Raw genomic sequence first — 25,131 nt, 5'->3', positions numbered from 1 at the left:
TTCAATTACTTTAGCATCAAACTGACATTTCATAAGCCACTTCTATTGCAAGCAGCAACATTTGGGGAATGGAACATTTCATGTCATTCAACATGACTTCTGTTGGCTGATTTAAGGAGCAGTATTCATGGGCTGACAGGATGGCATTCACTTGACTCTACCAGTAAAAAAAAGGATGGGTAACTAGTAAATCAATGCGGGAAAAGAGAAGCAACGAAAGCAGCAAATAAAATGTGTGTCCTTAGAGCTCTGAAAAGAGCAAGTCAGATCTTTGTAGATGCATAAAGGAAAAACAAAAAGCAAGAGAAATGCACATTAACATCTGGAAGCCAGAATGTGTGGCCTTGACAAATAAATTAACTCTTTCCCTTCCTGCCTCTAAATCAATCCTATTAATTTAGATATTCAGCTCTTCAGAAGAGGAACGATCTCTCACAATGTGCTTGGCCCAACAAGGCCCAGATCTCTCTTACGCTGTGTAGTGGGGTGAAGTGGCCGCCAACCGACCCAGAGGGGGAGGAGCCCCTCCTAGAGCCCTGGTGGGTAGTGCCTGACCCCAGCACCCCACCTGACCTGAAGGCAGGACTAGGAAGATAAAAGGCCAGCCTGAGAGGCCAATCATGCCCCAGCCACCAAAGGAGCCAGAAGCCTCCTTTGCATTCTCAAGCAGGGAGGTGAGCCTGAGGGAAGCCCAAGGACTGGCCCAGACTGCTGGGCCCACAGCTGGACTATGGTCTTGAGGGAGAACTATTTAGAAAAGCTAGACATACACAAATCCATGGATCCAGATTTGATGCATCCAAGGGTACTGAAGGAGTTGGCAAATGTCACTGCAGAGCTTTTGGCCATTATCTTTGAAAACTCATGGAGATTGAGAGAGATCCCGGATGATTGGAAAAAGACAAATGTAGTACCCATCTTTAAAAAAGGAAGGACAATCCAGGGAACTACAGACCAGTCAGCCTTACCTCAGCTCCCGGAAAAATCATGGAGGGGATCCTCAAGGAATCCATTTTGAAGTACTCAGAAAAGGAGAAAGCGATCAGGAATAGCCACCAAGGGCAAGTCATGCCTGACCAATCTGATTAGCTTCTGTGGTGAGGTAACTGGTTCTGCAGACATGGGGAAGTCAGTGGATGTGATATATCTTGACTTTAGCAAAGCTCCCACAATATTGTTGCCAGGAACTGAAGGGAATGTGGATTGGATAAATGGACGGTAAGATGGATAGAAAGCTGGCTGGAAGGTCGGGCCCAGCAAGTAATGATCAACAGCTCGATGTCAGGATGGCAGTTGATTTCACGTGGAGTGCCCCAAGGATCAGTTCTAGGGCCAGTTTTGTTCAACATCTTTATTAATGACCTGGATGAGGAGATAGATTACACCCTCAGAAAGTTTGTGGATGACACTAAACTAGGGGGAGAGGTAGATATGTTGGAGGATAGGGATAGGGTCCAGAGTGACCTAGACAGATTAGAGGATTAGGCCAAAAGAAATCTGATGAGGTTCAACAGGAAAAGTGCAGAATCCTGCACTTGGGACGGAAGAATCCCGAGCACTGTTACAAGCTGGGGACCAACTGGCTAAGCAGCAGTTTGGCAGAAAAGGACCTGGGGATTACAGTGGAGGAGAAGCTAGATATGAGTCAACAGTGTGCCCTTGTAGCCAAGAAGGCGAATGGAATATTAGGTTGTATTAGGAGGAGCATTTCCAGCAGATCTAGATAAGTGATTATTCCCCTTTATTTGGCACTGGTGAGGCCACATCTGAAGTACTGCTTCCAGTTCTGGGCCCCCTCACTACAGAATGTATGTGGATGCATTGGAGAAGGTCCAGCGGAGGGCAACCAAAATGATTAGGAGACTGGAACATATGACCTATGAGGAGAGGCTGAGGTATTTAGGCTTATTTAGTCTGCAGAAGAGAAGAGTGAAGAGGGGGGGACTGATAGCGGCCTTCAACTTCCTGAAGAGAGGTTCCTAAAAGGATGGAGAGAGGCTGTTCTCAGTAGTGACAGAAGACAGACCGAGGAGCAATGGTCTCAAGTTACAGTGGGAGAAATGTATGTTGGATATTAGGAAAATCTATTTCACCAGGAGGGTGGTGAAGCACTGGAATGGGTTACCTAGGGAGGTGGTGGGATCTCCATCCCTAGAGGTGTTTTAAGTCCTGGCTTGACAAAGCCCTGGCTGGGATGATTTAGTTGGGGCTGGTCCTGCTTTGGGCAGGGGACTGGACTCAATGACCTCCTGAGGTCTCTTCCAGCCCTAGGATTCTATGACTGCTTACCTGGCTGGAGGTTCAAACCCTGCGAAGCCCAGAGGGCCTGCATTGGAGCCAGGTACATTCCAAGGGGGGGAATGGCAGCAGCCCAGGCATGGCAGACCACAGTGTGGCTGAACCAGAGCCAGGGTCAGCGTGTTGCGTTGGCAATCCCCGCTGACCCAGCAGCAGACTGCTTTGCTGCTGTTAGAGCCCTGGGCGAGGACGCAGTGGAGTGGGTGGGCCTGCATCCCCCCCTGCCACCCTATTCCTGGATGACAGTCTCTTCTCTCAGCTGTTCCCAAACGACAGCCTGCATTTTAATCAGACCCCTGCCTGAGCAAGGGAATCCGACTGTGGCTGTTGCAATTTGGACCTAGTTACTATTATCTAAGTGCTGCTTGTCTGTTTGTGTGCTGCCCCTCCCTGAACCAGGGCCTGGGCCTGAGAACGGTTTATGTGCCACCCTGCCCTACACCCGGGTTTGGGCCTGCTATCAGTGGCCATGGACTGTCTGAAGGCCGAAATCCTATAGTTGATTCCCCAAAAGACACTGAGTGGCATGTAATGGGGTGGAGTGGCCACTCTCTGTCCCAAAGAGGAAGGAGCCCCTCCCAGAGCCCTATAGGACTACATGCTATCTTTGTGCAAAATATATAAATAAATATTGCTTATGTCCACTGTTCGCTCTCTGCCATTAACCACCAGATGGCAGCATATTCCCAAGAATAAAAGCCTCAGGGGGTAGCCGTGTTAGTCTTTAACTTAGTCCTGTGGCACCTTACGGCAAGTTTACATGAGGAAATTTCAAAATAACTTGAAATAACTTCTGAAAAAACTATTTCAAAATAGCATGTCCATACTACAGGGAAGCCTCGAAATTAGTCTGAGGCAGGCTCCCTTAATGTGAACGTGCTACCTTGACTTAGAGCTCCAGGAAATACTGGGGAGTAATTACTCTGAGTGACTCTGGGGAGTAGTTATTTCGAAATAGCAGCAATGGAGAATCTACACTACCACTATTTTGAAATAACTATTTCAAATAAGCATTATTTTTCGAGGAAAGCAGGAGTTATTATTTTGAAATAACGGGCTTGGTACTGTGGATGCTCCCCTTGTTATTTCAAAATAAGGAGAGTTACTCCAAAATAACTCCCTAGTATAGACCACAACTTAGAGACCAACAAAAATAAATACAGTATCATATTTTTGTTAGTCTTTAAGGTGCCACAGGACTATTTGCTGTATTCAAAAGCGTATGAGAGTCTTGCAGGTCTAGGCAACAGCAAAAGTAAAGGAGCAAAGATTACAAATAATGCTTCCAAAAAAGCAGGACCCTGCATCTCACTCCTGACTGGCACTGGACTGACTTTCTGAAAAGAGGCACAGTTTTGAGTTACATAAGTTGACTGCGACATATTCCACACGTTTTTTCATCTGTAATAATAAAAAAATCCACAATGGATGTTATTAAAAAGATGAACCATGATACTCACAAATTGGTTGAACTATGACATTACAAACCATTAGTACTGAAAGGATTTTAAATGCATACCTATGGAACAAGATAGCTTTACAAAATAATTTATTATTAAATTGTGCTTTGCCACATCACCTGATCGTTCCTCTTCACAAATGAAGGTTCCTCTTCAAAAAATGAAGATAGATTCTGCAGACTTCTCTTGTGTGGGACAATAACCTCTGCATTTTTTTTCAAAATGATTAAAAGCCACTGTATTGTAACTTACAAGTTTCTGCCAGCTCATTGTGATAAAATCACCCACTCTAGATGGTCTATTCCAAATGTGCAAAGATTCTAATCTTATTGATCCAAGGAGAGTAATTTCTCTTTGAAAGGTGAGAGAGCATAATTAGTTTTTCCCCGCATTATCATCATGTCAAAGCGAGGGGCAAAGAAGTAGGTTTTATTTCCTTAGTTGGTCTAATCCTAATGGCCTACAAACGACATGCTTCTCAAAACTCTTCTGTTAGAGGTGCAATTCGTGAGACCAATGTGACTCCCCTCCACTCCCCACTCCTATGAGACTGGTTTTTAACGAAATCAGAAATGACTTCATGTTACTTACAGACATTGGCAATGAGTGAGCTGAGAAAAGAATGACAACATCTTTCCTTTTTTCAGGTGGAAACAGATCCAGTTCTTTTTGTATGTGATCTGCAAAGCACTATAAGAGAGAGACAAAGGAGCCTGGATTGGTAAAGGAGATTCACTCATCTGCTGAAAATAATGCTCACAAATTGGCTGGGCAGTGGGCACCCTTTGCTTTAACTCACCATAAGAGCTTCTAACACCACAATAGAGATTCTTTTTTTAGCAGCGTGTCGGTGGAAGTTTGATCAGTAGAGTGTACAATCAAGTGTTCTGTAAATAATGAACTACAGTGCCAAATCAAAACCCACTGAAGTCTATTGATAAGTTCCCAAAGAGCTTTGGATCAGCTACCTGGACCTCAGGTACAGGACCCAAGTTAATATATTACAGCAAACTGATTTAATGTCTGCCCACACGCCCCAGTCAAACTGCTCTCTGAGACAGAAGCCTGCTGTGTAAAATGTGTGCCCTAAAAGGATAACAAACTTGGGCTTTGTGGGACCTACAGGACGATCAGGTTTCACTGCCCTACATCCCACCCAACATTTAAATTTATGGACTGACAGAATGACAGGTGTCTTATGGATCCTTATCTGAGCTGAAGTACCACTTGTCTACACTGGCACGTTTTGTCACCAAAAACTGCCTTTTGGCAACAGGACAGAGAGAATGTTTTGTGATCTCTGCTTCACTGCAGGCATGTGCCCCTTCCCTTTCAAAGCTCCAGGAAGTATATGACATCTGAATGAGCTGCTACTTTGAGAAACAAAGAACAAATCACTGGATTGCGCCCATTCCGCCCTGCTAGAAAGACAGGCAGACTGCTGCTGCAGAGGGAGGGCTGGAGAGATTGCTGTGCTGCTTTGATACTCCTCAGCGCGAAGAGCTCACTAAGGGTACGTCTAGACTACCGCGTTTTGTCGACGGAAGTTTTGTCGACAGATACTGTCGACAAAACTTCCGTCGACAAAGAGCGTCCAGATACATTGAGTTCTGTCGACAAAGCAAGCTGCTTTGTCGACAGAACTCCGTAGTCTGGACGCAACGTTATAGGCAATAACACCTTCTGCCGACAGAGTTCTGTCGACAGAAGGTGTTATGCCTCGTAAAATGAGGTATACCAGCGTCCACAAAACTGCTGAGTTCTGTCGACGTTATGTCGACAGAACTCAGCGGTAGTGTAGACGCTGGTATAGTTTTGTCGACAAAAGTCCACTTTTGTCGACAAAACTAGGTAGTCTAGACACACCCTGAGCTAGAGGGAATCCCAAGAAGCACAGGGATCAGCTCTGCTTTCCCACAACACTGCACTGTGGGATGCTTACCCATATTGCTTTGCTCTATCTGTGGACAGGGTACTAACAATGCAGCCATGAAATAGGAGGCAGAAAAACCGGTTTGGCCATTTTTCACTTTTGGTGACTTTGCATGTTGAAAGCACTTTTGTCACCCAACCTTCTCAATGTAGACATAGGCCGATAGGACAGCATGTGGGGAGACGCATGGATTCAGTAACCATGACATGGAAAACAAAGCCTTATTTACCTTACATGATGATGGAAGAGTAGGGAATGATTGTGACCTTAGAATCATAGCAGTGACTGAGATCAGAATATAGCACTTGATATAAAGGATGCGAGAGGCAGGTAACTGGCTAATTGTGTAGTTGATAGAATTTTTCTCCACTACACGGTTAGTTGATAAGGGAAGGCGCTCAGTCCCAGCTTGCGCCAGGTCCAAGAGCTATCCCTGTTGCGGCTCTGCAGTTTAAATGTACAGGTTGCACCTCTGAAACCAGTACTCTCTGGTCCGGCAACTGGACCTCGGATGCTCCTGGACCAGAGAGCCCCAGAGCCTAATGGCAGGAGGGCCAGCAGCCTGGCCAGGGCTGGAGACAGTGGGGTCGGAGGAGCCTCCTAGCAGTGCTGGGGCCAGGGACTGGAGAACCCTGGCAGTCCATGGCATCAGGGAGCCGGGGGCTGGGGAACTCCAGATGCCTGCAGCAGCATAGGGCTGGCAGCCGTAGCAGCTGTATGGGGTCAGTGATTGGAGAAGCCCAGTCACCTGTGGCAGCCCGCGGCAACTCAGGGTTGGGGGCTGGAGAAGGCTGGCTGCCAGAGGCAGTGCAGGGATAGGAAAATATGGCTGCACGAGGCAGTGCGGGCCAGGGCCAGAGAACGAAGGCAACCTGAGGCTGGAGGCAGCAGAATGGGGGACAGGGAGCCAGAGGCAGGAGGCTGGCTGGCTCAGGGCCTGTGGCAGGGAACACCTTCTCTGGTCCAGAAAATTCTGTAGTGTGGGATGGGTCAGGTCCCAACTGTGACAGACCAGGGAGGTACCATGGGTAGTAGGAGTTGGGCACGCAGGCAGCCTTGCTCCTAGTACATATAAACTGCGGAGGTATAGTGGGAGTAGGTCCTGGACACGGTGCAAGCCGGGATTGAACTGAGCTACCTGTTCGGCTGGAGCAACCCCTGTCTGCTGCAGCCCTTGCAGGCTGCGGGCAGAGGCTGGGACCCTCCACAAACAGGGGGTGCTGCTGGAGCAGCCTGTGCCCACACAAACTTGGGCCGGCGTGGACAGGGGCTGCTTCACAGAAGCCTCCCCTGCTTCTCCCCTCCCCCCCCTTGGCCACTTTTAAGATAGCTCCACCTTCCCCTCCTCCCCCCCCACCTGCTGCCTCTGTATCAGAGGCAGCAAGGCAGCAGGGGGGAATGTGAGTAGTCAACTCGATAAGCACAGGCTTATCAGGTAGTTGACTACTCACTCACATCCCTATTCGATATACATGTCCCAATGGCAAGGAAACAGACAGAAAGAAGAGAAGCTAACTTAACAATTTGCATACTGTGCTAATAATAGGGAAAAACAGTTTGCCATGACTGTCTGCAGCTCCTTAACAGACACATTGCAACAACCACCACCAGACAAGATAAAAACGATACAAAAATTAAACTTTAATTTCTGTTGCAAAGATACAATCGAGCTGAGCCAGCCCTTCACTTACAGGTTCCCTTGGGCAGGGAGAAATGCGTGTGGGTTAGTTCAGAAAACGCAGCAGTCTCTGTGTGCCATCCACCTAATGGAGAGCAGTATTTGGCAGATTATTTGATCACGCAGCAGATTACACAGCCAGATTCAGCCCACTGAGATCTCTCATTGAAAGAAATGAGCGGTGTGTGCAAGCGCCAAGAACTACTGTTCTCTCTTGGTCTCGCACTCTATTCGGTCTAAGACCAGTGTGAACATGCAAACGTTGAAGACAGAGGAGGAAGAAAAGGTCCTAATTCTGTTTGTCATCTCCCGTGGCTCTCTCTTGGACTCACTCCAGCAAAAACAGCCAGGAAAGGAAGGAGCAGAATGCAGCTGGTGCTAAGTGTTTCTGCCCGAGCTACTGCTGTGGCCAGCATTAGCCACCTCTCTGATGCCAGACAAGGGCTTTAGGGTCATAATACAAAACTGGATGTGTGCTATTATTAAAAGTGCAGCACATGCACTCCATCTTTTTAAACTTTAAAAGAAGGGCTCCTCCTTCAGTCAAGTATATTACCTTTTTCCCTCCTTTCTTTTTGAAGGGAATCCGGATTCTGCCTCTACTGAAGTCAATGAGAAGCCTACCATGGACTTCAATAGAAGGATAATCAAGCCCGTTAGTCTGCCAATCTCCGTGTGACATTACTAACATTAGGCATATGGAAGCAATGCCAGCTTCCACACATTAGTCCCGAACTAACACTACCCCCAGTAATTTCAGACCTAGCATATAGGTTCTCCACTCTGTCCTGATTCGGCCCCCAGCTTGCCTGGATCCATCACCTGAGGCTCAGGGCTCCCTGCCCAGCACTGGGGAGCCCATGCTGGCGCTCCAGCCCCCTACTGCCTCCCCAAAGGGCTGAAGCACACAAAATCAACTAGCCTGGGCCCTTCTAGGCTCTGGTGTGCGAGGGGAGTACAGGGAGTGTCTTTCTTCTCAGTCGGGACCCATATCACTGAGGATTTGTTGGATGTTTGCTTGGTTTTTGTTTTTCACTTGTGTGCAGCCCCGACTGATTTTTCTGTGGGCCAGCAGCCCCCGACCCAATAAAGGTTCCCCACCCTGACAAAGAAAATACAGTTTTTATGAAATACAATATAGAACTGAAATATTCCTTTTGTTCTGGGAGATTTTTAAAAAGCTTGAAACAATCTAAACCAGGGAACAATTGTGTGTCCCTTTAAGACATGGAGAAAGGAAGTCTGTCATTTGTCTCAAAGGAATCAGGAATTCCCAGAAGGAAAACCCAACCTGGCATATTCAATTTTTTTATAAGACTGCACTGACACTTAGTTTTAACTGTCCAACCAAAATCCTTCAAATGCTCTGGCTGCAGTCTAAAAAGTCATTCCACAAATGGTCTTGGGGGCACGGAGGTTCCTATGGTTGTCTCTTAGGGTATATCCACACAGAAAAAAACAAACAAACAAGTTCTCACAGCAGCAAGTCTCAGAGCCTAGATCAGTTAACTTGGACTGCCGTGGCTTGTGCTGCAAAGCTATAAATAGAAGTATAGATATTCAGGCTTCTGCTGGAGCTGGACTCTGAGAACCTCCCCCGCCCTCCCCCTCCCCCCCAGCTTTCAGAGCCTGGGCTCCCGCTCCAGTGTGAATGTCTCCACAGCTATTTTTAGCCCTGCTGCAGAAGCTCCAGTCAGCTGACACAGGCTCTGTGGGTCTTCTCTTGCACCACAGACATACCCTCAATAACTCCATGTCAAATCTGCTCAACTGGCAAGCAGAAAGGTATGTTTTCCTCACAGCCGCAATGGTTTGCAAACTCCATACCTGAATGAGGAGGGGATGTGTGGGCCACCTGTCAATGATGCTCCACTTCATCTTTGGCTTCTCCCCCTTTTTATTATAGTAGCGATAAATGGCATTGAGGCTGCTTCCTGAAATGAACAAAGTTAGGATATTAGCAGAAGCATTGGCTATAAATTCATCAGAAGTGTGGATGCTGCTGGACAAAAAGAGTTTTACAACTAGCCATTTCCATATTTCAAAGACTAGGTGTCAAATATATTATACTGCAAATCAGAACTGAGAGCATAAGAGTAGAATAAATACTTAACTCATGAAGTCTACGTAACTAATAGGGCTTTTCTACTCACCAATCCTCAAGATTATTCTCAAGAGTTAAGGGAGCATTATATTAAGTATCACTGTGCTCTACTGCAAACCCCAAAAGAGTGTTATATTGCATGGGGAGGATGGGTCCCTGCATTAACTGAAATGTACAGAAAGCCATTATCACCTGTCAGAGTCAGGGAGGTGAGACACCTCTAGAACATACGCACAGACCTGCAGGTTTCTCTTTTTGTTTGCACTGATAGTGGGTCTAATGGTCAAAACTCCTAGGTCTATGCCACTCATTTGTGTGACTTCAGGACAATGTCCTTTATTGGGCTACGCTTCAGTTTACCTATCTGTAAAATTAATGTAACTCCTCACAGGCACATTATGAGGCATGAACAGCTAAAAAGGCCTATGGGTTTAGAACTCCTTATTGTTAAAGAACAGGGTTCTACTCCTAATTGAGACACCTAATGCAGGCCAACCAGAAAGCTTAAGTTTTTCCGTTAAAAGTATTTGCACAAGAGAGCATCTATACTGGCATGTGCCTTTGGACAAAAGATTTGTTTTTGCGCAAAAGCATCCGTGCCAGTGTAGACACTCTCTTGCGCAAGAAAGCTCCGATGGCCATTTTAACCATTGGGCTTTCTTGCGCAAGAAATTAACTTGGCTATCTACATTGGCCCTCTTGCGCAAGAATACTTGTGCAAGAGGACTTATCCCTGAGTGGGAGAGTCGGAGTATTTGCGCAAGAACCACTGATTTTGTACAGTACAAAGTCAGTGTTCTTGCGCAAATACTCGCGGCCAGTGTAGACAGGCAGCAAGATTTTGCGCAAAAGCAGCTGCTTTTGTGCAAAATCTTGCAAGTCTAGATGTACCCCCTGTGTTTGTATGCTCTGCTGTTTGGATATCTTTGTAATGCTGTTTATCTTCTCTTTTTATTGCACTTTCACAGACACAGTCACCTGTGGTAGAACAGCTGTATTGCGGATACTGGGTGAATGCAATAGCCCTTTCCACTCCATCTTTCTCCATCTCTTCAATTGCTTCTTCTGTCAGAGGATGGACATACCGAAATCCAATATAGTATTTGTGAGGCGCTGCCAGAAAAAACAGAAAAAAGAAATAGCAGCTGATCATTTTATTTGCAAATGCTCTCATTTCAATATCACCTTCTGACTAGCTACAGCCCAGCATCCTCAGGAATACACTCCGCCTGACTGAACAACAGCCAAAATGACAATCACAGTGCTGAAAATCTCTGCCTGGTTTGTGGTAAATTAAGCGGTGGAGAAATAATTGTATAATTTATATGCCAGACACTTACCGTGAGCTGTGAATTCGTTTTTTGGAAATATATATTAATTGCTGAAGAATCTAGCCATAAGAGTAGTAGCATTAATCTGTAAAATTATCCCTCCCCTCCAAGCATAGAGATAATTTAAATATATTTTTACAGGCCAGCACCAGAAGGACAATGACATGTTATAATGGCACGTTCCTGATGACAAACTGCAGTATCAAGAAGGTGTGTTCAACTAAGTTAAAAGGAAATGATCAACCCTGCTCATACCAGATATAACCAACATCACCTTAAAATACAAGTTCACTTAGGCAGTTAGCTCAGAGAGAACAGAGTTCTTGTATTCCAAATGATGGGTTAAGAAATACCAAACATCTTAAGGCAGATTACACAAGCACGTCAATAGGGGAATCTATTTCATATGAACAGCCATACTGGATCAGACCAATAACCCATCTAGCCCTGTATCCTGCTTTCTGACAGTGGCTGGTGCCAGGTGCTTCAGAGGAAATAAAGAGACCAGGGCAATTTATCAAATGATCCATCTTTTGTCACCTCGTCTCAGCTTCTGGCAGTTATTACCAGTGCGCTAAGAGTTACTACCAACAGACTCCGGCTATTGAAGCCTATTGTAAAAAATGCACATTTCTAATGTAAAATAGAAAGCAAGCAAGTCTTTACATTTCTTACATTATCTTAAGGTTCCTGCTTGCTGCTAGAAGAACAAAAAGCTTGAGGGATCAGGCCATGTGTTTTGCACATAAATTGTAAGCTTTCTGGAGTTGAGACTATCCTTTGGGTCTGTGTATATACAATGCCTACCACACAAAGGGCGTGTCTATGCTACACGGAAGTTTGATGGTGCCACGGTCGATCTTTCAGTAAATCAAACTCAGAGGGCGTCCCCATCAGTGCCATTACTCCTGCTCCTCATGAGGAGTAAGGGAAGCCAACAGGAGCATTTGCTCCGGTCAGCCTCCCGCTATGTGGACGACGTGGAAAGAGTCATCAACTCCAGCTACATAATTTACATAGCTGGAGTTGCAGATCTTAGTCTGACCTTCTGATGTAGTATAGACCAGGCCTAAGGTCTTTGGATTCCTAGGGACTGCCACAAAACAAATAGTTAATAAGAATATATACACATGTGCACACCTTTTCCCTCCCTATGAACAAAAAATAAAACAGCACAGTAAAAATAATGCAAGCAGTTCCCATGATTCCCACTGTGCTCTTCCGTGAGTTAAAGTAATGCTGCCATCCCCATAGTTAATCAAGTCCTTTCTTTACGCATTTAAAGAATTAGTGGTCTGGTGCTCCTGCTGCTTCTGTGGAGAACTGGGGGCAACCAAAGCTACTCACCAAAACCTGGATAAATGTCAAGGCCAGAGAATAAGTCCAATAGAGCTGATTCCTCCAATATATATAAATAATAATTTCAGAACTATATTGTTGGTTACTCAGAACCCCTATGGCATAGATTACAGGTAAGTTTTCAATCATACACATTTTTCTTCCTAGAACAAACTTAAGGTATCAGCATATAAAATGAAAGCTAGAGAAAAGAAAAATGCAAAATGTTGTCCTTTGAACCATCAGATCATAAGTCTGTGCTACACATGTGGTAACCAAACCCAAAATGATTGTAGTAATAATAATAATAATAAAAAGGTACAGAGAATAAGGCAGAAAAAATCCTATTGCCTCTAGTCTATACAAATCTAGATGTGGTATGCCTACATCTTGAATACTGCGTGCAGCTGTGGTTGCCTCGTTTTTAAAAAGATATCTTGGCATTGGAAAAAGTTCAGAAAAGGGCAACAAAAATGATTAGGGATTTGGAAGGGCTGCCATATGAAGAGAGATTAAAAAGACTGGGACTTTTCAGCTTAGAAAAGAGAAGACTAAAGGTGGTATATGATAAGAGGTCTATAAATAAATAAGGAAAAGATATTTACTTGTTCCCATAACACAGGAACTAGGGATCACTATGTGAAATTAGTAAGTAGCAGATTTAAAAAAAAAAAAAAAAAAAAGTATTTCTTCACACAATGCACAGTCAACCTGTGGAACTCCCTGCCAGAGGACTTTGTAAAGACCAGGATTTTAACAGGGTTCAGAAAAGAGCTAGATAAATTCATGGAGGATAGGGCCATCAATGGCTATCAGCCAGGATGGGTAGGAATGCTGTTCCTAGCCGTTTTTCAGAAGTTGGGAATAGGTGACAGGGGAGGGGATTACTTGATGAATCCCTGTCCTATTAATTCCCTGTGAAGCATCTGGCATTGGCCACTGTCAGAAGAAAGGTCCATCTTGCCCAGAATCCTTTGGTCTGACCCAGAATGGCTGTTACGTTAAAATAGAATTGCAAGGATGCTGCTGATTCAAGCCCCTGATAAGCAAATGTCTCCAAATAGCAAAAGTTTTAAGGGAACAGAAATTAAAAGATTTGGGAAAAATTATAGCTGAGCTGGGAAAAAACACAGGCACACAGGAAACACAGGAATAGAAATGTCTTACTAGACATAGAGATTGGTTGTGTTCTATGCCAGTGAAGGGCAACCTAGGCTAGTGAGTAGGCTGCATGAGCAGCACTCCTTTGTCTCAGTGGGCTGTAAGACTTGCAACCAAGACAGTCTCCAGGGATAGGGTAGTTTTGTTATTGCGCTTGCATACCTAGAATTTGTGGAGTCTGCCAAATGAACCGTAGCAGCACTTTAACTGGATGCAGAGAGAGCGCATGGCTCTCACAGCCAATGGTGCATGTAATCAGCACGCACCTCACTTGATGTGCACTTGCTTTATGTGCTTATCACTTTACTAAAAGTGGTAGGAAAAAAACAACCCGGATGAAAACCAGCAAAATCTGGCAACAGTGCGTGAGTGTATCAGTATACAAAATGCCTCGTGGAACACACATAGAACTCCAATGGAATGCATGTGGTGCTCTGGCAGCAGGTTCCCTACCACTGTTCTATGCTAAGAATTCATATATGCTAAAAAGATATTTCAGCTTTGGTAAGAAAGCCAGCGTCATTCTGATCAATCAAGCCCAGCTTTGAAAGCATGTGTTATACACATAAGGTGGTTTCATTATATTCATTGGAATTATCTGCATTTGCAAAATTACTCCTGTGCTTATGTGTTTGAGGATTAGGACTTAAAGGGATCTAGGGGTTATAGTGGACCACAAGCTGAATGAGAGTCAGCAGTGTGATGCTGTTGCAAAGAAAGCAAACATGATTCTGGGATGCATTAACAGGTGTGTTGTGAGCAAGACACGAGAAGTCATTCTTCCGCTCTACTCTGCGCTGATTAGGCTTCAATTGGAGTATTGTGTTCAGTTCTGGGCACCGCATTTCAAGAAGGATGTGGAGAAATTGGAGAGGGTCCAGAGAAGAGCAACGAGAATGATGAAAGGTCTAGAGAACATGACCTATGAGGGAAGGTTGAAGGAATTAGGTTTGTTTAGTTTAGAAAAGAGAAGATTGAGGGGGGACATGATAGCAGTTTTCAGATATCTAAAAGGGTGTCATAAGGAGGAGGGAGAAAACTTGTTCATCTTGGCCTCTGAGGATAGAACAAGAAGCAATGGGCTTAAACTGCAGCAAGGGAGATTTAGGTTGGACATTAGGAAAAAGTTCCTAACTGTCAGGGAAGTCAAACACTGGAATAAATTGCCCAGGGAGGTTGTGGAATCTCCATCTGTGGAGATATTTAAGAGTAGATTAAATAAATGTCTATCAGGGATGGTCTAGACAATATTTGGTCCTGCCATGAAGGCAGGGGACTGGACTCGACCTCTCGAGGTCCCTTCCAGTCCTAGTATTCTATGATTCTATGTAAGAAGCAACAGGCATCCAGAATGGTAAAGATCTACATTTTCCACATGCCTAGTGATTCTGAGTTGCCATAATTTTTCTGGGTCCCAAACATGAAATGCCTTAAAAGTACAGATGTTTAAAAAAAAAAAAACAGTTAAAAATGTAACCATGTAACAGTTAAAAATCCTAGTGGTTACACATGCTGCGGGCTCTGCAATACACGCTGTGTAACCGTAACAGAAACCAATAAGCTCATGCTTATCAACTAACTATTTAAACAATTACATTCTTACATCCGTACTGAAATAGGCTGATTTTAAGTAAGTGCTGAGCATCCACCCTCTGAAAATCAGCCCGCTGGAAGGTATCATCCAAGGATTTTACGGTGTTTCAATTCTGGCACCCAAAATTGCTACTTACGTTTGAAAGTTTAGGTTGTTAAAATGCTCCAAAATATTTATAGTGCTTTTAAAAACTGCTTTCTTATACCGTAACTCACATTCTCAACATCAGGAAGACTCAGATTAGTGTAAAACCTTGTCTATACTTACACATTTTTCCACTTTAACTATTATAGTTAAAATGCCATCAACCCCTTTCTACCCACTCCTGTGGAGATATAGTTGTACTGGTAAAAAGTGCATATTTTGGCATAGTTTATTCCTGTTTGGCAAAGTAAAATAAGACATACTAATACTAATATAAAGCGCACGCTACTGGTATAGCTCTATCTACATTTGAGCTTCTACCAGTACAGCTCTCTCAGCAACATAGTTAGCTAGTAAAACTTTTTAAGTGCAGACTAAGCCTAATGAAATTTCAGAGTTCTGAAAAAGACTCCAGAAACATTACATTCAGCTCTGGCTGAAGGTGCACTTTTGGCTTTTCAAGCTATTTTGGAGGCAATGCAGTCGTGTATTTGGCCTCACTAAATCCTCCAAGGTCACCTTTAACAACAGATTGTTAACCCGCCCTACTTCTAAAATTGCAGCTACTGTCTGGGCAGTAAAGTACATCTCTAAATAATGGATACCAATTCAGATGTAAAAGGCTGCACACATAGATAAAGACAGGGCGTCTTTCTTTTGGTGACCACATTGTAAAGTCAGAGGGAGTGATGCACTCTGAGAAGAACAGATAAAGCTCCCTAAAACCATCAACTTCAGGATCTGGTGCAAACCTGCCCCATTTAGAAACTACTTTTATACAAAAAATAAACGACTGCATTAGCTGCTATAGCAGGGTGGTAATTTACAAGTCCATGCTTTGGAGGACATTTATTTTTCGGCTATACTTTGTAGGATTCTAGTTTCAATAGAGTCACATTACAAGGTCTGAAAGAAAGGGCTGAATGCAATCCAAACAAAACAAACTCCTGAGTCAGGGTATGTATAAGAACATACAAACCATTCTTGCTTCAGCAGTATTACCTTTTAAGATTGCAGCTTTTCGCTTTCTAGTGCCAAGTTCTCTATAGTTTTTTTCATATTTAAACCTCATCTACATAAGTTTTAAATGGACCTTAACATTCAAAGAATTACAAATAACTTGGAGTCAAAAGCATATGTAATATTTTCAGACACAGATAGGGGTTTCAGGACATGCCAACTGATTCAACAGCTGATTCCAATGCCAAGAAAATGGGGAGAAAGCTCGTGTTTGTGGCATCCAACCACAGTTAAATTACAGGGCTGGACAGACACGCCTCGTGGACCGAAAACACAAACTTTGTCTAGCTTTCACAGTTTTCCCAGTAATTTTTAGTGCTTTGATACCACATTACCAGGACTGGGAAAAGACTGCTGGCTTTAATCCACAATAAAGGTACTCTATGGAAGCTACAGCAAGCTTCTCCACTGAGTTAGTCTTTAGCCTGCCTACCAACTTTCCAAAGGAAGCAAAACATGTTGTGGAGACTGGCTTGCTTAGAACTAAGGTGAACCCTCTAGTTCATGTCCAACAGAGCAGCCACCAGATGTTCATTGCTTTTTGGCCACTACCAAATGAGTATGACTATAAATGACAAGGAACTAGGAAGGAACTAACCCTGCAGACAACTGTAGCCACTTGCTTGCTGCACTTAATCCCCTCAATGGGCATTGAGGCAGAAATTTTTAGGGCATTTTCCCCAAAAGGTGAGGAACACAGGAAAAGCCTGGCACTACTGAACCTATTCTATGGACACCAAGAGAGACTGGTTTCCCATACTGCCAGACAAACGTTCCTATCACTGCATAACGCTCCCATAAGAAAGACCCATGACTTACAGCATTTCATATGCCCTAGTTCTATTAACCTCACAAAAATCCAGCAGACACACACACACTTCAAATTTCCAGCAGCTACTCACTGTGACCAGCATGGGATAAACATGTGGAAGTCTAGGCTTAATCTACACACAAACCTGCACCAGTTTAACTCAATTCCAATTTTGAACTGATTAAATTAAATTGGTTGTGAGGGAGAAAACTCCCCACACTAACCCTGCAAGAGCTGAATTAGGCCAGGTGGGCCCAATCAATTAGACTGCAAGCTGGAAAGATTGAGGCTGGAGGTGACTAACAACAAGTTCACCTGGACAGACAGGCCCTGTATAAAGCCAGATAGCTTCCTGCAGAGAGGCAGGCTGCTATGGCTTGAAAAAGCTTCAGTCACTCCCTGTGTGAAGAGAGTTGGAGGCTGGCAAACCAGGGAAGAGGGAGGATTGATGCCCTATAGGAAGGAAGCAGCACAGGGAACCAACAACAAAAGGTTGTACTGTATAAGAACTGTGGTTGCTTGTTATAGGGTCTCTGGGCTGGGTGGGCCTGGGTTTCCCCTACCAGCCACTGGGGTGTGGCAAAAGGCATTGGAGACACCAGCCAGACAACTGTCTGGATAGATGGTAAAATATCTAGAAGAGGGGGATTTTGGTGACCTGGTTGGAGGGCTAATGCACGGAGAGAAAGCTGATGATCCAGGAGTGAGCAGAGCAGTAGAGCAAGACAAGATGGGGCAAGACACCACCAGAGGAAGAGCGCATGACTGACAGTGCTAATTCCCAAGACTGCCAGTGGGAAGTGATGTTTGCAACGAGTGGACTCTGTGAGAACTGGTGGAGAACGCAGGCAATGATGGTTTTGTCTACACTTCACAGTTTAACGGGCAACCGCAGCAGTGCTTTAAACTGGAAGTGCAGCCACAGCACGAGGGCTGGGAGAGAGCTCTCTCAGCGCTCTATGTAAACCACCTCCGCATGGAGAGTAGCTAACAGTGCTGGGAGCCTGGCTCCCAGAGCTATAGCCTGGTTCACACCGGCGCATTACAGCCCTGTAGCTTGCTGCACACAGGAATGTATGTTTTCATATCTCTAAACCAGAAACTTACAGCACTGTGAAGGGCCAGTGTAGACTTGGCCTGAGAAAGCCTTCGAGTAGACAGCTGTTTGTAATACAAGGGAAGCAGGAAAGGCTAGAATAGAGACACTTTGTGGCAAAGGAGCCATCATGTATGGAGGTTTTCTTTGCACAAGGCAGGTGTACCTTCCCAGGCTGAACTAGCTGCTCCCAGTGAAGGGGTCTGACAAGCAATGAAGTGGGATACAGGCTCTGATGAGACAGATTCTAGGGAAGCAGCAGTAACAATGGAGGTGCAGAGATACCTGTAAAATTATGAGGGGATTAGCTGAAGAATTGTACTGCTTCCTCAAGATCCTCCGGGAGGTGAGCAGGGCCCAGACAGACTAGGGCAAGCAGGGAGGCCAGAAGCTTGAGCAGAGCAGTGTTATGCCTGTGTGGCAGGCGGGACACTTCAGGAAGTGATGGGGCTGCGAACTGGAAGACTGCCCAGGTCACTGTGGAAGTGAGTGGGTTTGAAAGACTGTACCCTCTGAAGGGAGGAAAACATGGAGTGATCCAGCCAGAGGGCCAGTCAAGAGCAAAAGGGGGCTGCAGGCCAGAGTGAGAGAGACAGAGTGATGGCAGGCAGCCATGGGTGGAAACGTTGACCTCGTGAGCTAATCCCCAGAGCAGCCAGGAAGACCATCCCGAACACCAGCGAGTGAGTCTGTACCAACACTCTTAAAAGGGTTTAAACATGATTTGGATCAATTTGGCTTAAGTTAGTGAGCAACAGTGAAGATCTGGACAGACTGTAAGAAGTTGGTATAAAATCTAAGCTACCTTGAGCGTGGACACAGCCTTAGGGGGCGTTAATCAGAACAAGAGTCGCCACTCCACGATACGGACATCAGTCTCCCGTGATAAAGCTGACTGGCTAAGCTGACAGAGTCCCTAATATTTGGAGGGAGACAGACATTTACATAGAATAACAATTTTATCCCATTATCAAACATTCTCCTAGATGAAGGAGAACTTGCAAAGACTGTATGCACAGTATCTTGTGGATACCGTCCAGGCCAACTGTTAGGCCTTATCTATTGCTCTAGCTTCAGGGGAGGATCCCTCATGTCCTGGGGTGGAGCTGACAGCAATTATCTTGCTTAGTACTGCATAATTAAACTGTAAAATGGCATCTTTCTGTGCCACCCTCTTCCTCTAATGTCTGTAATAAGATCAAGCCTAATTTGTGTTCAGCCTTTTAGCCATGACTGACAGATTCAGGAACAGTTTAAAGGATCCAGACAGTAGTAAATCATAGCTGCGAGACTGTAGTTGGAAGTTATAGCTGCTCAAAGAAGCCACTAGATGGAGTTATAATCTCTCTAACACACAACATGCTCCATCCACTTTGTTGAACTGTTTGTGTTTTGTGTCAGGGGTCTTATCGTTGTATATTAAACAGGAGTGAGAGCGCACCTGCACGCACACGCAAACCAGGGCCTGCAGCAATCAGTCTCCTGGCAACACAACAAGCAGAGGAGGCCCACAGCAGGCCAGGTCAGGAAGGGCAGCAGCAGCAACTCTGGCTGCTCAATTGGCTCATGCCAATAGGTGTTGTGCTCTCGATATCTGCTGCACCTCACCTTGCTTCTGCCCTGCTCCTAGGCCCATTCTTGCCCTGTTTCCCTGCCTGGCTCCTGCTCAATCCCTGCTACCTCACCTATCTCCTAATTCCAGCTTCTTCACCCTGACTCTACCTCCTGATCCCAGCTCTAACCCCTGGTGTGGCTATTAGTTCTGGTTCTGACTCTTGGGGTAGCTACTGGTTTCAAACACTGGCCCTGATGCTTGAATTGGTTCCGCTCACTAGGCGTGACTCCTGCTCTGCCCACTAGATTTTACTACCCATGATTCAATATGCTCTTCCCACACATACACCCAATACAACAAACAGAACAATCTCCTAAACAAGCGTACAGAAGGGTATAAGTACCAGTGTGAGGAGACATTTCATCCAGCAGTTTCACCATGCCTTCTCCCTGCGTTGCTGTCCACTTTTTAATTGGCGACCCTCCTCCGATCCTGCTATATTGTTCTTGGATTTTTGGTGTGCGACGTTTGGCAATAAAGGGTGCCAACTTACTGAAACATTCAAAAGCAGGGTGAGTTAGTAATATATCCTCCATCCCCTCTCCTCTAACATCTTACAAAGCATCCAGACCATCATCAGCCTTCAAAACACAGCAAGCTAATATTGTTCCACCTCATTCTAAGCATGGCTTGTCTTGCATTGTTTTGTAACTCCATTTAATCTAATTCACTTGAATAAATTTGCCAGTTAGCAGTAAACAAGGTCTGATCCTGTAGCCCCCAGTTTCTGGAGGACTACAATATAACTTTTCACTAGCAAGTTCACATGAGACAGTCAGAACAGAATTCTTGCCCTAAAGCACTGCAGACATCTGGAAATCCATGTATAGAGCTTACAACACCATCACTAGCACATTAACGCTCCATGTAAACAAAGTATTTCTTACTTTTGTGCTGGAAGCGTCATCAGATCCCGGTCTAGGAAAAGTCTAAGGAGGAAATCGTGGACATCTCCCAGAGTTTCTGGACCACCCATGTTTAACATCAAGATTCCTGTTTTAGTTTTCCTATTAAAATGAAAAAAAAATTTTTTTGAAATCTTTCTACTTTGCCTTGTAATCTATTGCCATCTTTTACAACTGCAGGTAGATCCACCTGACCCCCCCTGCTCTCATTCTATTTAGGGATGTTAAATTTCATTTAATCAATGAGGCGATGGATTTTCCATCGACTAGTCGATAAGCAGGCAAGCCACAGCGGGGTTAGCTCCCAACCGCAGGAGCTAACCCCGCTGCAGCTCTGCCTTTTAAACGTATTAAGCGCCTGCCAGATCTTAATACATTTAAAAGGCTGAAGTGCAGCAGGGGGATCCAGTGTGAGCCAGGAAACAGCTGTCGCAGCTCACTCCAGGTCCTGCCCTTCCCCCAGCTCTGCTTCTGATTTTTAAAATATATGGGCTCTTAATACACTTAAAAAGCAGAGACGCAACGTCTGGGACTGGGTGTGAGCTGGGAATCAGCCGATTCCCAACTCGTACTTGGTCCCCACTATTCCTCTGCCTCCCGCAGAGTCAGTGCTGGGAAGAACCAGCTTTTAAGCCGGCTCCTACTTCCCTCCCTTGCTGCCTCTGATAGAAGCAGCAGGAGGGGAGAAGCAACTAGTCAACTATCCAATAAGCTTTTGCTTATCAGATAGTTGACTAGTTGCTTACATCCCTATTCCATATCTGCAAAACACTCCACAAAAGGATTTGTTTGCAAAGTCCTTTGAGATCCTTGAATGAAAGGCAATAATTATCATAAACAAGACTGTACTAAATGCTATTTCAAATTATGTAATAACTGCAATATTAAACTGCTATCTCACTTGCTTATACATTATCCTCTGACAATGCAAATAGCTAAACACTAAGTAAGGATATGACAGAGTTTAGCAAATAGCTAAACTCTGAGGGGGGATATGATAGAGGTCTATAAAATCATGAGTGGTGTGGAGAGGGCCAATAAAGAAAAGTTATTTATTAGTTCCCTAAATAGAAGAACTAGAGGACACCAACTGAAATTAATGGGGAGCAGGTTTAAAACTAATAAAAGAAAGTTCTTCACACAGCGTGTAGTCAACCTGTGGAACTCCTTGCCAGAGGAAGCTGTGAAGGCTAGGACTATAACAGAGTTTAAAGAGAAGCTAGATAATTTCATGGAGGTTAGGTCCATAAAAGGCTATTAGCCAGGGGATAAAATGGTGTCCCTGGCCTCTGTTTGCTGGAGGCTGGAGAAGGATGGCAGGAGACAAATCGCTTGATCATTGTCTTCGGTCCACCCTCTCCGGGGCACCTGGTGCTGGCCACTGTCGGCAGACAGAATACTGGGCTAGATGGACCTTTGGTCTGACCCAGTACGGCTGTTCTTATGTTAGGATGGCTGGCTGAGATTTTCAAAGCAGTCACAGCGATTTAGACTCTAAGATGTGTTTGAATCCCACAGACTACTTCAAAAACCTTAACCACTATTTATTTCCCTGCTCCTTTTTCCCTTCTACCCCAAACACTGCACCAAATGTAACAGAGCATAAGGATATATATTTGTTCACATCTATATTGCAGCAGTGCCGATAAGCCCTTGTCATAAGGACCCTTCCCCCTTTGTGCTAGATGCTGTACAAAACACAAAACAAAAAAGATAATCACAGCCCCAAAGAGCTTAATATCTAAACTTCCAACAAGGAACAACAGATGAGGGAAGTGCAAGAAAACAGAGAGATGATTGTAGTGCTTCAAAACCAGCCTTGTAAAGTAAAGCAAATGCCACTTTGGAGAGAGACAGAAAGCAATTATACTAGGACAGACACACAGTTCATTTGCTGACAGGACACATGAGGCCTGTGAATAAGTCCTTACCTCTTTTCAGGCTGAATTTGAGGCTTTGTGCTTTTAGTTTGTGTGGCTGTTACTGTTGCTGCTGCTGACTGACCTCTCCATTGTATTTGGACTCTCACTTGACTGCAGCTGCTGCTTTTGGTGACTGGAGGGAAGGTAAGAGTGTACTGTTAGTTTAATATTGGGTAGAGGGTTTTGTTTATATGACATATGCTGGCTCTCCCCTCTCTCTTTAAATGTGCTTGGTGTCTCTTGATATTTGGCATTTCTTTTCAAGCCCCCTCTTCTAAAGCCAAGCAATTTAAGGAGGAATCATCGTGGATTTCATAAAATTTTTAAAAATGGTGAGTGTCTAACCCTCGTGGTTGCAGAGAAAAGCTGAAAAAACATGTCCTGGGTGCCTTAAAAGCTCAAAAAACAGAAAGCAAAGCAATAGAACCAAAAAACTCATTTTTGTACATTATTTAAAAGTCAATCTCATGACGTTAGGGCCTGACTCATGAGTTTTGAACAGTTGGGGCTGGCATTACTGCAAAAGACACCACTTCAGCCTGAAGTGAAGGCACAATTAAATGGCTGTGCAGTGAAAACTGCAATACTGTAACAATTCTATAGACAGATTATTTCAGTCACCAAGACTAGAACTTTTCACACGCACTACAATGGCAAAACATTAGAATACACCTGTACAATGTTCTAATTTTTTCCAACCACAAATTTTATGTACACTGAGGGATGTGCAAATGTGCATCACCAGTAGAAACACATGCCGTGGGCACTGCAAGTGCTTTGCTAATCAGCTGGGCAGCATATGAATTTCTCCTGGGTGGCCGCCCAAGCAATCAGCTTACAGGGAACACTGCACCTGTCCATATATAAATATTATTCTGATTAAAAAAACATTTAAAAATCAGCCACTGAATTTCAGGGCTTTTGAACATTTGCAGCAATATAGCTTAATGTATTTGAGACTTGGAATGTTCTTAGCTACATCCTGTGGTGAAATATTTTGAATCAGCAATTCCATAGGATTAGTTCAGGGGCAGTTCAAGTAGGGTTCTTTAACTTCACTCTGGGCAGCCATCTCTCTCACTGCTTCTGATAGCTTCTTCTGTTCACTCCCTAGCTCTAGTCTCAGCCAGAGTGTCCATACGCGGAGATGGATAAGAGGACTACACTTGTCAATGGGAGTTATTAGTAGCTTGAGCATTTAGAACCTCGAAATATCAATAGTGAGTTGAAAGATTGTGGTCTAAGCCACTGTTTCTTTAAACTTTTTGAGACCATGGAACACCAAACAATAATATGTTTTTTATGCAGAACACCTATAAACATTTTCTTCAAAAAAAAATTGTTGGACAAAAAAAAAGACAAAAACAAAGAAGTAACAAAAAAAAAAGAGGAGGTTGCGGCACACCTGCGAGTTCATGGAACACCAGTGTTCCACGGAACATAGTTTAAGAAACACCGGTCTAAGTGAGTTAGGTGACTTAAGCACTTTTTCTGCCTGAAAAATTGGGGTGTTTTTTTTCCTTCCTTGAAAATCTTAATTTACTAGATTTATAAAAGTTGTATAATACAGTCATCAGCATGAACCTGGTGAGCTCAGGCAGCTATGACAACAAGCTGCTCTTCCGCTTCCCCTTCCAGTGAGGCCCAGAGAACCCAGCAACCCTAGCCAATAAGCGCCACAGACCGGACAGCTGGGCACAGGAAGGCTTGATGCCCATAGCAGGGGAAGAAAAGGCAGAGGTTGGGAGTCCCTGCTGGACCAGGTGGCTTTGGGGAAGTCCCACCCATGCTGGGAACCCCCAGCATCAACGGGGCCAGGCAACTCTGCACTGGCCGGGGAACCAATGTGTTAGCAGGGCCATGTGGCCAGGGAGTCCCAGCCCCAGCCCGGAATCCCTCGGCTACAGCAGATTTGCCTTCAGCTGGGTGGCCCTGGCCAGGAACCCTGGGAAACCCTTGGTGGCAGGGGTTACTGGGCAGTCTCTGCCAGCAAACCCACGGCTGAATTAGGGCTTGGTGGAGGCAGGCAGCAAGAATCCTCTGCGGCAGCAGGGCAGGCCCTCGCAGCGGGGCGGCCAGGATGCCCCGGCTGGGGAAAATCCCATTGGCAGCAGGGCCAGCGGCTGCTGGGTGACCCCAGCCAGGAACCTTGGGGGACACCCTGTGGCAGCAGGACTGGCAGCAGTTGAGCAGACCCCACCGGGAGATCCTGGGACAGCAGGCGGTCAGCAAGGTGGGGAGCAATGCTGGATAGTGGCAGAGTAGGGAGCCTCAGGGAAAGGAGCCTGGGAGCGGGGCAGCCAACTGGGGAGCACTGACTTCCCCTGATCCCGCAAACTCCCTAGTCCGGGACAGCTCAGGTCCAAGGGTGCCGAACCAGGGAGATCCAGCCTGTACTGCATTAAAAAAATACGTGTTCGCAAGGTTATAACAGACACGACTGCAGTCCTCTCCCAAGGCCACCTGAACTGTGCAAAACCCATTGGCCTCCTTTTATACTGGGGTCAACAAAGCTGTCATTAGATCTACTTGCAGAATTTCGGATTTCCCTGCAAACAGTACAGATGCAAATGCAGCCTCTGGACTCAGTAAAATGGTGCAAGCCCATTGTCTGATTGCTGTAACAAAGCAGAATTTGACTCCCTTTTGGGAGCTGGGCTTCCAGAGACACTTTGAACACCAAGCCGGAGAGCAACACACACAACACTGGTGCTACCACCG

The 25,131-nt window shown here is 45.0% G+C and overlaps 1 protein-coding gene across 2 annotated transcripts in view; it reads right to left on the bottom strand.

Annotated features, from left to right (window-relative positions):
- The window catches only part of FECH (ferrochelatase), a 32,902-nt gene that overhangs the window by 6,474 nt on the left and 1,297 nt on the right, over nucleotides 1–25,131 (bottom strand). Inside the window, exons 2-8 of one of the 2 annotated variants that reach the window (XM_075932626.1) lie at nucleotides 22,420–22,543; nucleotides 20,471–20,590; nucleotides 19,927–20,075; nucleotides 10,452–10,586; nucleotides 9,197–9,303; nucleotides 4,350–4,448; nucleotides 3,573–3,635 (exon numbers count right to left, since the gene is read on the bottom strand). In XM_075932626.1, coding sequence (XP_075788741.1) covers nucleotides 3,573–3,635; nucleotides 4,350–4,448; nucleotides 9,197–9,303; nucleotides 10,452–10,586; nucleotides 19,927–20,075; nucleotides 20,471–20,590; nucleotides 22,420–22,543 — 797 coding nt within the window. The remainder of the gene's footprint in view (nucleotides 1–3,572; nucleotides 3,636–4,349; nucleotides 4,449–9,196; nucleotides 9,304–10,451; nucleotides 10,587–19,926; nucleotides 20,076–20,470; nucleotides 20,591–22,419; nucleotides 22,544–25,131) is intronic. The other variant, XM_006116569.4, reaches the window with a different exon arrangement.

This window comes from Pelodiscus sinensis, chromosome 6 (assembly GCF_049634645.1).
Source record: "Pelodiscus sinensis isolate JC-2024 chromosome 6, ASM4963464v1, whole genome shotgun sequence".
NCBI classification, from domain to species: domain Eukaryota; kingdom Metazoa; phylum Chordata; order Testudines; family Trionychidae; genus Pelodiscus; species Pelodiscus sinensis.
Note: the sequence above shows the minus strand (reverse complement) of the source record. Positions and strands in the feature narration are given on the sequence as shown.